The 14,231-nt window shown below is 49.2% G+C and overlaps 1 protein-coding gene across 5 annotated transcripts in view; it reads right to left on the reverse strand.

The window, feature by feature from the left end:
* RIF1 (replication timing regulatory factor 1) overlaps window positions 1-14,231 on the reverse strand; it is a 442,844-nt gene that overhangs the window by 194,099 nt on the left and 234,514 nt on the right. For all 5 annotated transcript variants that reach the window (XM_085645596.1, XM_085645592.1, XM_085645595.1 and 2 more), the window contains 2 exons: window positions 13,215-13,257; window positions 12,010-12,212 (listed from right to left, as the gene is read on the reverse strand). In XM_085645596.1, coding sequence (XP_085501722.1) covers window positions 12,010-12,212; window positions 13,215-13,257 — 246 coding nt within the window. The remainder of the gene's footprint in view (window positions 1-12,009; window positions 12,213-13,214; window positions 13,258-14,231) is intronic.

The following is a 14,231-nucleotide window of genomic DNA, read 5'->3' on the forward strand; positions in this document are numbered from 1 at the left end:
CCCAGTCGGGTCCGCGGGGCCCGAAGGCGCACCAGCGGGCGCCGACGGCGGAGCCAGGTTCCTCATGGCCGAGAGGAAGGCACTGACTTTCGCCGGCGTCGCGTTAGTCCCAGGGACCGGAGGGTATGGGGACGGGCGCGGCGCCTGCGGCTCCGCCGGAGCCGCGGGGGTGGAACCACCCTGACCCTCGGCCGAGTCGCGCGACCGGCGAGGGGAGTCCGAAGAGCGATGTCTCCTCTTGGACTTCTTGGAATGCTTAGACTTACCCGAAGACTTGGAACCCGACAACCGATGGTGACGTCGGCTGCGGCTCCGCGACCGATCCTTGGACCTCCTCCTAGACCGGGATCGAGAGGCGTGCGGAGCCGAGTGGCGAATCTCGAGAAGCTTACGGGACCGCTCCCGTCTAGCCTTCGAGGTCAGGGCCTTGCAGTCCGAACACGACTCCGCGTCGTGATCGAGGCCCAAGCAGTAAAGGCACCGGCGGTGATGGTCCGTAACCGACATCAATCGGTTACAGTCCGTACAGGCTTTAAACCCAGGCATCCTACCGGCACCGGTGTCGAGACACGATCAAAAAGGATCAAAAAAGTTAGTCAAAAATTGACTAAAGGGGTAGCTCTCCCGGATCTGCGCTTACTGGTGCGGAAAAAAGAAGAACTGACGTCAGCGCGCGAGGGCGGCGTCTAAGTACTCAGACGACGTCATCCCGGCGCACGACTCAGACGACGACGGACGCGGAACAGCAGACGACGCCGAGCGACGCGCAAGGGGTATTGCTGACGAAAAATCTTCCGGATCCAGTCTGACGCCTGGGGATATTCTAAGGTGAGGAATCTAACTAACGTGTTTCTTTCAGATATGGCTTCCCTGTACACTTGCGATATCTAATGATTGACTTAGAAATCACAGGGGCATATTTTCTCATGTAGATATGCCCACAAATGTAGTATAGAGCACCCTGCTGTATGGGTGGCTTACCTATACTGCATGCAGTGTCTGCAGGCATGGCACACAAGGATGTGTGCCATGTTGTCTTTTTACTCATGGTTTGCACCATTTCATACAGCCTGCAATGGCAATCTGCATGAGTTTGGTGAGGGGTCTAATTGGGTGGCACAATAAATGCCGTAGCCGTTAGGGAGCCTCTTTAGGACCTCATGCTCTGGGTATCAGGAGAACCATTTACCATTGCCTTACAGGGGTGCTAAAGTCCTTGCCAAGGACTACCAGAATCAAGGCTCCCAGGTGAAAGCCATGGCTTCACCACCACAGCCACCAGTCCCCCTCCCCCCCAAACCCTCCCAAGGTGCACCTAGTGGACTGCTGCCCAGCTATCCCACCCCTCATCTGGCTCCCCAAGCACATGGCTGGGGCCAACCAGAGAGCCAACAAATTGTGGACTGGAATTGGAAGCCCCTGTCCAATGATGCCCTGATTCAAGCAAATTACTCATGCTGACTGTAAGAGGGGGTTGTTTTGGGAGAGGCCTTACCCTACAACTAAAATCTTGCATACTGCACGTGGAGGCTGCCACACTGCTTCGGGCCCTGTGCATGAGCTAATGATACACTGAGATGAAGGCAGCTGTACACGCAGTAAGGAAACATGGCGCCCCAAGTCCATCTTCCCCTCTGGCAATCTGCCTCAAAACATTAAACCATTTCTAAGCACTTGGCCCAGGAGTCCCACCCCACACCTCGACACCCAGGTGGGCCTACGAGAGTCTTCAAACCCCTGTCACCTCACAATGAGGGAGGGTCGCTCTACCTGCACGTCAGCCATTCACCACCTGCCACGGTCATTGGGTGCCAGGGCTGGAGCCCTGAGCATGAACAGTTTTCAGTCAAGAAAGCGGCCATGAACAGAGTCACCAGGCTGGGTCACATGCAGAGAAGGCCACACTGGTGGAGAAGAGAACGGTGATCCACTGCCGAAGGAACAGCTCACACAACTACCAGCATGGTCGGGACATGTCTACGCCCGATTGGCCAGAGCACCAACCACTCACCCTACGAAGCGAACACTGACTGCAACTGATTGGGTTCACGTCCGGGACATCTCTGAATGGGAAGGAGTCTGCAGAGAGGAGCTGGGAGTTTATTTATGCAAAAAGAACTATTGATGGACAGAATGGAGAACAATGTCATACATTCACCCCAGTACAGAGATCTGGGCCTAAATCCATCGTTTTTTTTGCTCACCATGCCATTCCAGTTTGGACCCAGCCATATGCAAATCAGTCTTGACCCTGTGCCCTATGAGAACAGTCCAGCCCGAACTGCCAGGCCAGGTCCTCCCTGGACTGGAAACAAGCATCCTAGGACCGGTTTCAGGGTTACACCCCTCTTCAGCCAGAATAGCTTGATTCCAGTGGCATGGAGAGCACGGGACTCACGTCTGAGCATACGTGAGTCCCTTGCTCACTTTGCCACTGGAATCAAGCAAGCCTGGCTGAAATGCCAGAAACCGGTCCTAGGAAGCTTGTTTCCGGTCCAGGGAAGGCATGGCTTGGCAGTTCGGGCTGGACTGTTCCCATGAGGCACAGGGTCAGACTGATTTGCATATGGCCATGTCTGAACTGGGGTGGCAGAGTGGGCTAAAGAACCCACATCTGTTGACTGGGTGTGAGTGTTTGATTGGTTCTGATGCTCCGTCCATCACCACCCCCTTTTGTACTGCTTTGGGAGTTTACTTATGGCCACAGCTCCTTCCCATTCCAGGCTGCTCTATGGCCTAGAATAGGCCACTCCTCTCACCTAAAGCCCAGATAGGGCCCTGACAGCAAGGAAGCACTGCTAATCGGTAACCCAAGATCGTGTTAGGTGAGTCTGATCTGGGAAGGGCTTTCTGTCATATTGAGCCCCTCCCGGTACCACCGCCAAGGGGTACCCTATACCCAGCCCTCGTATGCAGTAGCAGGGCCCCCTTTGGTGGGGGAAGAGGACCCCGCCTCCACCCGATACACACCTATGTGGCCAGCACACAAGGAGAGGTACTGGGCCTTATGCCTTGGCTCCAGTTATCCAAGTAACAAAACAAGCAATCAAATCAATCATAAGTCATTTAATCAGTCACTGCGCCAGCCGTAGGTAATGGCTTAATCTGACAAAAGCATAAGCTACTGGCAGCACCACCTAGGTAAGCTGGAGGAGGCACCTCATATGGCTTTCCCAGAGTGCTACACTGAGTGCCTGCATGGGTGTGGAGGCTCTACTAAGTGTAGGCGCTCGTGGACAGAGCAATCCCACAAGCACCAGCGCCCTGCCTTCTCTGCGTAAATGTAATTGAGAGGCAGGGCCTAGGTGCGGTTTGAGTGAGACAGGGATTGACTCACCATCAGCATGACCCAGCTGCTGCACAAATACATTGGGTAGAAAAAGGGCAATGACGTGGCAGACTGGTCCTGGGTCACCAGGCTGCATCCAAGTCTAGCATCATCCAAACCCTTCATCCACTCCGGTCAGATCCTTTGCGGGATAAGTTGCCAGGCAACTGGTCCTTCGCTCTGCTGGATGGCAGGGCCCACTTCAGAGGTAGGCTTCCTCATAAGGAAATTTCTAGAGTCTAATATTCCGAAGTGGGGTGAAAACTTTGCTTGAAACAGCCAATGCTGGCCAAGCAGTCCAGCCCAAAATGGGCCAAATGGTAATGCCTTATCTGGTAGAGACATGATCTAGCAGCAGATTCCTTACCTTTTAATTTCCCAGGCGTCAGACTGGATCTCGAAGATTTTTCTCTAAGCAATACTCCTGCATGCCGGTGGGTGGTGGCAGTCAGCCCTACAATTAGTCAGCAGCCGCATCAAAAGTGACCTATATAGCTATATAGGTGCCATCTTGATGCGCCGCCTGCAGTTACTTTTCACAACTTTCCACGCAAGTAACGCAGGGCCATGACCAGTACCAGCATTGATGCGTTTAAAAAAACACTAGGTCCCTGAAAGGGACCAGCCTGGAGCCTAGAAACTTGTACGTAGGGCGGGGAGGATGGGTGGGTCGAGAAGGAATCTGCAGCTACATCAAGTCTTTACCAGATAAGGCATTACCAAAGGTAAGTAGCATGTCCATCTGATAGAGAGATCTATTCGCAGATTCCTTACCTTTGAATAGATACCCAAGCAATACCATCCCCTGGTGGAGGACTGCAGACATTCTAAACTAAGAAAACTACAGGACCGAACAGACGTAGTGCCCGTCTCAGCAGACCTGACTGCAAGCAGTAGTGTTTGGTCAACGTTTGCAGGGATGCCCACATCTCTGGCAGGTCTCCAGGACCGGGCTCCATGTGCTAACGCAGTGGTCCCAGCTTTAGATCTGGTGGAATGACCTCTTAAGCCTTCAGGAGGTTGCTTTTTCACCAAAGCGCAGCAGATCTTAATGCAGCAAACTACCCATCATGAGCTGGCCCTTTTCTGCACTGCCAAACTCATGACACCAACATCCCCCACTAAGTTGCTCGTCCCCCTAGAAATCGTGCCGTCAAGGTAGAACCACAACACTCGTTTTGCATCCAGGCGGTGGAGTGGCTTCTCTCCCATAGAGGGATGTGGAGGAGAGTAGAAAGTGGGCAAGGTGACAGATTGTCCTACATGAAAAGGTGTAACCACTATCTGGAGAAGAGAGGCTCTAGTGTCAATTTGTGAGGGAATATCGTCAAAAAGGGAGATTGAACAATAAGGCCTGCAGCTCACTAAACCTCCTGGCTGAGGTGATTGCCACCAAATAGGCTGTTTTTAAAGTGAGCAGCCAGAGGGGGCAATTATGCAGGGGCTCAAAAATAGCACATGAGGAAAAGGAGAACCAAATCAAGGTCCCACTGAGGCGTAACGAATGGGGAAGTTTGAAAGATATGTACAAGGTCTTTGAGGCATACATGTACAATGAGTTACTTTAAGAGGGTTGGCCTGGCAGTCTCCGGTAAAGCAGACAAATACCCTTTCAAGGTGCCCAGAGCAGAGCCCTGCTGGGCAAGGGTCAAATAAACAATAAAACATCAAAAAGGGAAGTATAAAGAGGATCATTAGACTTCACTATACAACAGATTACAAATTTCTTCCATCGGTATGCGTATACCATCTTATTGGACGGACACCTGGCTGCCAGAATAGCATTGCAAACTTTTGGAGGAATGTCGAAAGTGGTCAACTGCCGTCTCTCAAGCTCCACGTAAGAAGTTTTAGATTTGACAGGTTTGGGTGGAGGACCCTCCCCTGCTGCTGTGACAGAAGATGCTCCTAAAGTGGCATCCTGATTAGAGGATCGTTGCAGAAGCTCGGGGTACCAGACTCTCCAGGCCCAGTCCGGAGTCAAAAGGGTGATTTGGGCCCGGTCATTCCTGATCTTCTTGAGAACTCTGGGCAGGAGTGGTATGAGAGGAAAGGGGCACATAGACCCGAGCTCCACTTGAGACAAAAAGTCTGCAAGTGAGCGCCGCCTTGGAAACGTCAGCGAGCAAAATTACTGATATTTCTCAAGCTCTGCAGAAGTGGACAGATTCAACTAAGGCTCTCCACACTGCTGAAAGACTTTGTGCCACCTCTGGATGGAGACATCATTTGTGATCCTCAAGGCATCGACAGCTAAGGGAACCTGCCAGGTGTTGAACCACCAGGGATAAATCTTACCTAAACCCTACTCTGCCCTGTTTGTTGCAGATCATACAGCGGTTGTGTGGTTTGTGAACACTTGATCTAGCCTTCCTTTGACGGACGTTAGAAAGGCTTTCAATGTCTATGGAATTGCTTGAAGTTCCAGCATGTTGATGGAGTCAGAATTCCACCGGAGACCAGAGCCCTCTGATCTCCACCTCTCCCAGATGGCCACCTCATCCCAGAAGTGATGAATCTGTCACTACTGTGAGATCTGGTTGGGGAAGGGAGAGGGGTCTGCCCCTGACCCAATTGTGGTTTGTCAGCCACCACGGCAGGTCTTGTACAGTTCCCTCAGTGACCAGGACAACGTTGGAGAGATTGCCAAGATGCTGTGCCCAATGGAATGTCAGGTCCCACTGCAGAGCCCTGGACTCCCCACTTAGGAAAATGAGCCCGAAACTGCACTGTGTCCAGAGCAACTTAGATGAAAAGTAGCATCTGAGAAGGAGTCAGGTGTGACTTTGGCACATTAATAGTGAACCGCATCGAATGTAGGTGGTTTGCCTTAGTCTGGAGGTGAGAGACGACAGCCTGGTGCAAGCCTGCCATCAGCAGTCAGTAGTCGAGATAGGGAGAATACTGGCAACCCCTGATATGCGAAGATGAGCTGCTACCAACGCCATCACGTTCGTGAAAAACAGAGGGGGGCTGGTAAGGCCAAGAGTACACGGTGAACTGAAAATGCTTGTGGACTACCATAAACCACAGGCAGGACGGGAATGTAAAAGTAGGCATCCTGCAAGTCCAACGCTACCATCCAGTCTCAAGGGTACAGGGCAGACAGTACCTGAGCTAGTGTGAGCATCTTGAATTTTTCCGTTTTGGGGACGTAGTTGAGGGTTCTTGCGTCTAGGATAAGCTGATGGGCCTAGTTCTTTTTTGGGACCAGAAAGTAGCGGGAATAACAACCACAGCTTACTTCTGGCGCCAGGACCCTCTCTATGGCTCCCTAAGCCTACAGAGTCGTGAATTGGTTTTGGAGCAAAATTAAATGATCCTCTGTCAGCATGTCGTAGGATTGGGGCACGGAGGGGCCAGGTGATCTAGAAGGGGAGGAAGTCTTCTTTTTGGACTGTCTGTAGGACCCACCTGTCCTGTGTAATTATTTGCAACTGGTGGAAGTGATGGATGATCCTGCCACCAACTGGACACTCATGGTCTGGCAAGACTAGGAGGGCAGAAGCTGAGAGGCCAAAGGTCGTAGCCGTAGCCTGTGTGTCCTTAAAGCACTACAGTGTCAGGTTTTCCAAGTCTCCAAGGAGACTGTTGCCATCAAAGGCCTGGACATCCCCCGAAAAGCCAGATGCTCTCAGCCAGGCGTGGCATCTAATAGCCACGGTCGATGAATTTGCTCTGCCCAGCGAGTCTATCATGTCTAAACTACACCCAATGGCGAACTTTGCTGCATCTTTCCCATCTGACACTGCTTGGGAAAGGACAGCCTGGGCCTTCTCAGGAACCTGTGGCAGCACTTGCGCTACCATTTCGCTCAGTGTGAGAATAACGGGCAAATACGAATGGAGTGTCTACCAACCACAATACAAGGCTGGCAGACGGGAAAAGAAAAATCCCTGCCACAATTGCCCAGCCCCTTGGATTTCCTGTAGAGGTGGGGTGGGTAGTGAAGAAGTTTGGGTTGCCCAGGGCAGGGGGTGAGCAATCATCCTATTCACAGGAGCCCCATGATACCAGTAGGACGTACATGAGGGCCTCATTGAATGGGAGCAAGGGTTCCGAGGAGGAATCCCCTTTCTGTAGCACCTCTGTCAACATGTTCGTCTTTACCGCCACTGAAGGAAGCTGAAGGCCAAGGACATCAGTCGCCTTTTGCAGCTCCATAGCATACAGCGCTCCCTCTTCCGTAGACCCAGTAGGGGGAGAAAGCATGCCAGTATCTGGGGAAGTTTCCATTCAGCTGGCTCCACCCAATGACTCATACAAGTACATTTCCTTGTAAGGCTAGTCTTCTAAAGGGTTCAGCGACCCCTCCCCATCTTCTCCCACTCTTGGCATTCAGAATAAGGCTCAAGAAGCTACCTAGTACCTGAAGGTCCGGTTGGGGTCATAATCCGAGACAGTTGACAGGGTACCGGCTCTGGGTCCGCCTGGAATCAGAATGGGGCTAATGCCGCCCGCCGGTGGGCACATAGGCGTCGGGGAAGGTCACAATGTCCCAGCCGGCACCAGTCTGGATCCATGTCCGAATCCATGGGGGAGCCAAATCGGATTGGAACCCAATGGGCCCCCTCGATACCTAAAGGCTCACCAGAGTGGTCAGGCTGCTCAATAATGAGGCGGATGGACCATTAAAAGTCTTTCATTTGAGAGGGGAGTTGCTCCGGCTCCCAGAAAAGCGGGGAGGAGCTGAGCCAACACAGGCACAGAGCCCGGGGAATGAGAACTCAACGCCGAGCCTCCTTCAGCCTGGTAGAAGTCAAAGCACGCTTCGACCTCTGTTTTTTATGCCACTTACCTGAATGTCTCAACTAATGAGTGGGATGAAAAGCACTTGGGACTCCTGGGGCAGTGTCGGACCTTCCTTTCAATCGGGACAGTGACTGAGGATACATGTGACAGGGTATAGCTTTTGGGACCACTCCCTCAAAGCCTTCGGAGTCATGGCCCAGCAGCCGGAGGACAACTTGGAGTTATGTTGGCCCTCCAGACACCACAAACCAACCAAATGAGTGTGTCACCGACGTGGCGCAGTAGCAGGCACCGTACCGCTTGAAACCTGAAGTCTTCCTCGACATGACTCCTACGCACCAAAAAGGGAGTCGACCGAGTTGAAAAAATCCTGTCAAAAAGTAACAAAGGGTAGCTCTCTTCACGGATCAGCGCTGGATGGGCAAGGAAAGAGAAGAATTTATGTTTGTGTGTTGAGTTTGCCCCTATATAGGTGATGCAGACGTAATTTCTGGGACTGACATAAGTCACGTGGAGCTGCCCAACACCACCCATTGGAATGCAGGGGCATTGCTCAAAGAAAAATCTTCCAGATCCAGTCTGACACCTGGGAAATTTAAAGGTAAGGAATCTGGGGCTAGAGGTCTATCATATATGCCCGCTTGTTTATTTCTAGACCCTGCTCGCTCTCAAGGAATGCTGGTTCCTGGACTAGCTCCAGCTTTCCCAGGTCAGGTTGGCCAGGACCTTTGGGGCCTATGGAGAACTAACAGACTTATTCCTACTAATATGGCTTCTTGTAGTGCCTGCGTACAGGGTGACAGAAGGTGGACATTCAAGCATATGTGCCATCTTCCATGAGCCTTGGATGTGCTTGAAGCATCAAAATAGCAAATCTGGGAAGCCTGGCTCTATTACTGGTTAGAATCAAGCACAATAGGTGAGAAAGAGGTCAGTTTACAGAGGACTCAGCCTCCTTTACTTAATCGAACAAACAAGAGTGCCACTGCTTTAGAACTTGCCATCTTCACAGTGACCTTTATAGTTTTAAAGAAAACAGTAAGTTTTCTTAAAATAACACCCACCAAGATGTTCCATGGTGGCATGATTCAACATCTGGTTCTTCCCGCCCGCTGTGGAATGAAGACGTGAGAGCACTTTGTAAGATGTAAACTATAAGGTAAATGATTGTATAAGAGTGGGATGGTCTACTAGTGGGTTAAAAAATACCTGGCTAAATGGGAACTAAATATTTACTGACTACTGCCTCGGCCCCAGCCCTACCAGCCTGCATCCAGCTTCGACAAACCTGCGACCTGTCTTGCAGCCAGCAACCTCCGAAAACCCTAGGAGGACTGCTGCTTCGAAAAAGACTCCAATCTACTGTGGACAGCGTAACTGTTCAGAAGAAATCAACTCCAAGGTATTCGGATCCAGGCCGATCATCCCACTCTGCACCCAATGCCCACGGCCCAAGTCGGAGTGGCTCATTTATTCAGTGAACTCTCCCCAGCGATTGTGATCTCAAATCCAGTGTTGGCTGACCTCTCCTCGCCTGCGCGACAGCGCCTGCAGCAGGAATCCAGAGGCTCCCACTGACCACGACGGCTCCGTTAAGAATACTCTGACGTCAAAAGGAACCCCTAAAACTGAAGCCCCTGGGCCATTGTGAGCTGAACTGATGGTGTCCCTCCTGCAACCTCCGATGCAACACCTGCAGCATATTTGTTGAAAATAGAATCCTCACTGAAAATAATATGGCAACAACCCTGAAATTGCATCCTGGTCCCAGCCACCCCCGTGATGCTCGTGGTTTAGGTTTGGTGCTGCTGTGTACCCCATGCTTGACCTAACCCCTAATGCTTGGCCTCTGCAACAGACTTACTCACCTGCAAGTAGTGTGGCTTGAAGTACCCCCAGTCTCCATTGAAACATATTGGGCCAAACTAAGATTTTGACCTGTGCACCGGGCTGCACCTATGCTGGTGGTGCAGTTTTGGTACTCACCTGACCCTTGTTAATGACTTTTGGGCCCAAAGACTTGAGTTGTAAGTGTTGTATTTACCTGTTGAACAACATTATTGTTTTCCTCCATAGGGTAACATTGAACTGTTCAGAAATTCCACCAAGTGACTTTTTGAAGTGAAAAGTTTTTTTTTAGTTCTAAACGTACTTACCTTATCTTGGTCTGAAAAAATACGAACAAAGCTTATTTTTATAAAATGTATGTGGATTCTCTTTTTGAGTTGGGTGTCAGTTATTGGTCATTTGTGTGCAATAAATGTCTTATACTCCTCTGGGTTAGGCCCAAGGCTGCTCGCCCAGACTATCACTAATCGAGCACTTTGGGTTTTACACTGACATTTTTGGGGAACACTGACTCTTAGCACGGTATAATCACCTAGTGGCATACCATATTCAGAGCCAGATTCCTACAGCACCCTTTAAAGCTTTCCACCATGGCAAATCAGGGGAGCCCTCCACAGGCCTGTGGAAGACTATCCTGCATACTCACCGACAGCAGCCGGTGCATAAAAACAGCTGCCAGTGCATAGATCCAAGGGACCCTTGCTTGGGGCCTGCCAGATCCGACCGGTCGCCGGTCAGAGCTTTTTAAACCAGTGATGCAGTGGAGCCTTCCAAGTGCCTGCAGGACCCTGTCCATGACACTTTGCGAGTTGGCGGCTGGGAGAATGGAGTCGAGGGCTGGGGGCGTGCACCTTTTGGCCAGCCGGAGTTGGGCTTCGGCCCTTGGTCTGAGCTTCTTATCCCAGCCAAGTGGAGGCTGTCACTGAGCTAGCAGAAACCTATCCAGGGCACTTTGCAATACAGCAGGCTGGAGAATGGAGCCCAGCGTCGGAGGACTGCAGCCCAGGCCAGTTGGAACTCTGACCTAGTGACCAGTCAGTTTATCCACATAAAGCAAGGGAGCCCTCCTGAGGTCCATAGGACACTGCCACAGAAACATTGCCACACAACAGGCAAAGAAAATGGAGGCCTGGGGTTTGCACCTCATGGCCAGCTGGTGATCTGGCCCAGGACCATGTCAAAGCTCTTTGCCCCAGCCAAGTAGGGGAACCACCCCCAGCCCTGCAGAATCCCACCAAGGGCACTCAAGATGCAACAGGCCTGCACATAGACCCCAAAGTCTGTGAGGCCTTCATTTGAGGGGAAACAGTAGAGCACTGACCAAGGTCCAGTTCATGTCTTTTCAGCCTGGCAAATCTGGAGAGCACTCTCCAGGAACTCTGCTATGTTGCTGTCCAGCACATGGACCCCAGGCAGATCCAACCAGAGCTTTGCTCCGAGTTTCCGGCACCACTTTCCACCCCATCAAGAGCAGAGGACTAGCCACCAGGCCAATTTTAAAGGGCTTCCAGGATCTTTGCATCACACAGGGAGAGCAACTGGATGGGCAGCAGGTCACCCACAACCTTGCCCTATTATGATGGGGAAGTCAACTAGCCTTTCTTGTAATCTGTGTACACAGAGTGACAAAGGGAGACATTTGAGCTCAGACGTGTATCCAACATCCTGGAGCACTGACTGGGCTTGAAGCTTTAAATGAGTCTTTATTGGGACTTTCAGGGCAGCTTGGAATTCTTAACGAGCCATTCCCGGAAGTGAGGTGTACAGAACTTAAGTGACTTTGTCTTGGCACATTTTGCACAACAAATATGGGCGTGGAAAGTTTCTCACAAGCATTTTGTTTTGCACACCCTTAGTTAACAGGCTCTTCTAAACAAAATTCCTTGAAAGAATTTAGGCACTTACAGGGTTACTGAAATACACGCTTTCAACATGGGATTACTGGCACCAAGACCGTCTAGTTTCATGTGTGTGGTCACTTTGAATCATGACAAAGGAATTTTCAGGCAAAAAAAAAAAGATCTTATAATTCCTTCCATTGGGACACTTCATAATAAAATGATGATAGAAATAGGTCTTACTTCAATTCTGCTGGGTACAGCAGCCCTGTTGTTTTAGCAAAAGTTGCATTCCAGAACTGTGCTGTTTGGTTACGAATTTGCTTATTTTTGTGCAGAAATACCACACATAGCAAAGGCGAAATATCCTCCAGTAGATCGCTTTCATGTGCCCCCGAGTAGCGAGACTGCAAACAAAGTAGTATTTCACCCAGAAGTTTTTCAAGCTAAAAAAGATGGAAAACATCAAATTGCATTAATTATTTCACCAAGTAAAATAAATAAAAGCCATGAATGTCATGATCAAGATTACTGGAGCAAATGTATTATGGGACAGACAAAACTTGATTTTCTAGGACCTTTTCAAACACTTTCAAAAGTATAGCACGCAATGTGTGCATCAACCACTAGTGAGGACAAAATAGTTGAGAAAAGGTGTAGTGAGGATGTGTCAACTGTGCTTTACAGCCTTAAAAAAGTCCACAATAGCCCACTACAGGTAGTTCACTTTTGTTAGCATTCACGTATGTGCAGGTTTCATATGTACGCCAGACCAATTACCAGCTAGTCTGTACAGTTGCTAGTCTGGACTCCCTCCGCCCGCAAACACCCATCATGTACACAACTCCTGAAGCTTTCTTCATCAAGGATCGGCTATCAAAAAAGCTCACACTTTGTTAACCAACTTTGGTATTGAGTCTCAAGCTTTAGATTTTTCTCTTTAAATCAGATACTGGACCACACCCTTTGATCACCAGATCAATCGCCACCAAATACTGAGACCGCTAAAGGGCCTTATGAAGTCTCGTCATTGTCCTGGGTTCATGTTGCTCACTGACATTGAGAAGCTTTGGTTGCTTTACATTTCTAAACCAGGAAGAGGTGTAAACCTTTAAACATAACTCCAGTGGTCTTGTAGTATTTTAAGACACGCAAGTGCCTCTCAAAAACGCAGGAGTAATTTTGTTGCTTGGAAAAACAAGCTCGACTTAAAGTAGCAGAACATTGAAGGCTTAATTATTCAACCTGAAACTAGACAAACATATTTGATTGCCAATCTTTAAATCCCCAACAGACAAAACGGTTAGCCATTGTAAAACTGAGGTGGTTGCAGCCAAAGCAATCACCATTTCACTGCCAGCAAGTTACCCTATACCAGCCGCTCCTTGCCATGAAACCTACCTTACTGACTTAAGTCCTAGGTTTTTAAAATCACCAAATGCACTTACCTTGCTGCCAAAGCTACTGTACACTTTTGGCACATCAGAAGACCTGAGAATTAAACAATCTACAGTCAGTATTTAATTCACATGAAAAAGTGAACACCATTACGACACAATGCACTTTAAATTTCGGGCCTATACCAGATTACCAAAACAAGAATGACTAGCTCCCAATGCAAATTTCAAAAGTGTGTTACAAGAAAGTATAAATTGCTTACCTGTAAACCTAGTTCTCTTACAGGGTAATACTGCAAGTCATAAGCACCGACTAGTCCTGCCCATGCGCAGTTACCCAGGAGCATATATCAAATATAAAACATACATGTATGATTGTTTAATCTCAATGTATGTAGTACCCCAAAAACATTAACTGAAAAAAAATCAAAAGATTACATGGACGTTATAGTTCGGCTCAAATGTTCACTCGTACAAAACCAGAGAAATTTAAAGTTACCTGGGCCAAATATAACTTGCGCCCCTGCAATGACCTCACATATTACATCACTTATGACATGGTCAGTGACATCACTGATGACAATTCAAATAGCATTACTAAATTACATCATCCAGTGACTGAGAGTTTTCTAAACTTGTGTAAAATGTATATATTAATACCACAAAAGCTAAATTTGTATACTTTGTATCCTACTACTACTACTACTACTACTACTACTAAGTGATTACTTTTTTTTTTTTTTTTTAACAGTTTATGTAAGTCGCTGTGTGAGTGTGTGTGTCTGTCAGTGGCTGTATTGGGGAGTGGGCGACTTAGTGGCTGTATTGGCGAGTGGGCAACTTAGTGTCTGTGTGAGTGGCTGTATTGGTGTCGGCGACTGGGTGCGTCGGCGACTGGGTGCGTCAGTGGTTATATGGGTGAGTGCGTTTGGTTAAGTAAGTTGGTGTGCGAGTGGCTGTTGTGAAGTTTTAGTAGCATTAGAAGACAGTTATGGCTTAAGATTTGATTAAATGAGTCAGGCTTTGACAGTAAAGTGCAGTCCTGAAATATGTAGATTGTGTGCAGTT

The sequence above is a fragment of the Triturus cristatus genome, chromosome 3_1, assembly GCF_964204655.1.
Source record: "Triturus cristatus chromosome 3_1, aTriCri1.1, whole genome shotgun sequence".
Classification (NCBI taxonomy): Eukaryota; Metazoa; Chordata; class Amphibia; order Caudata; family Salamandridae; genus Triturus; species Triturus cristatus.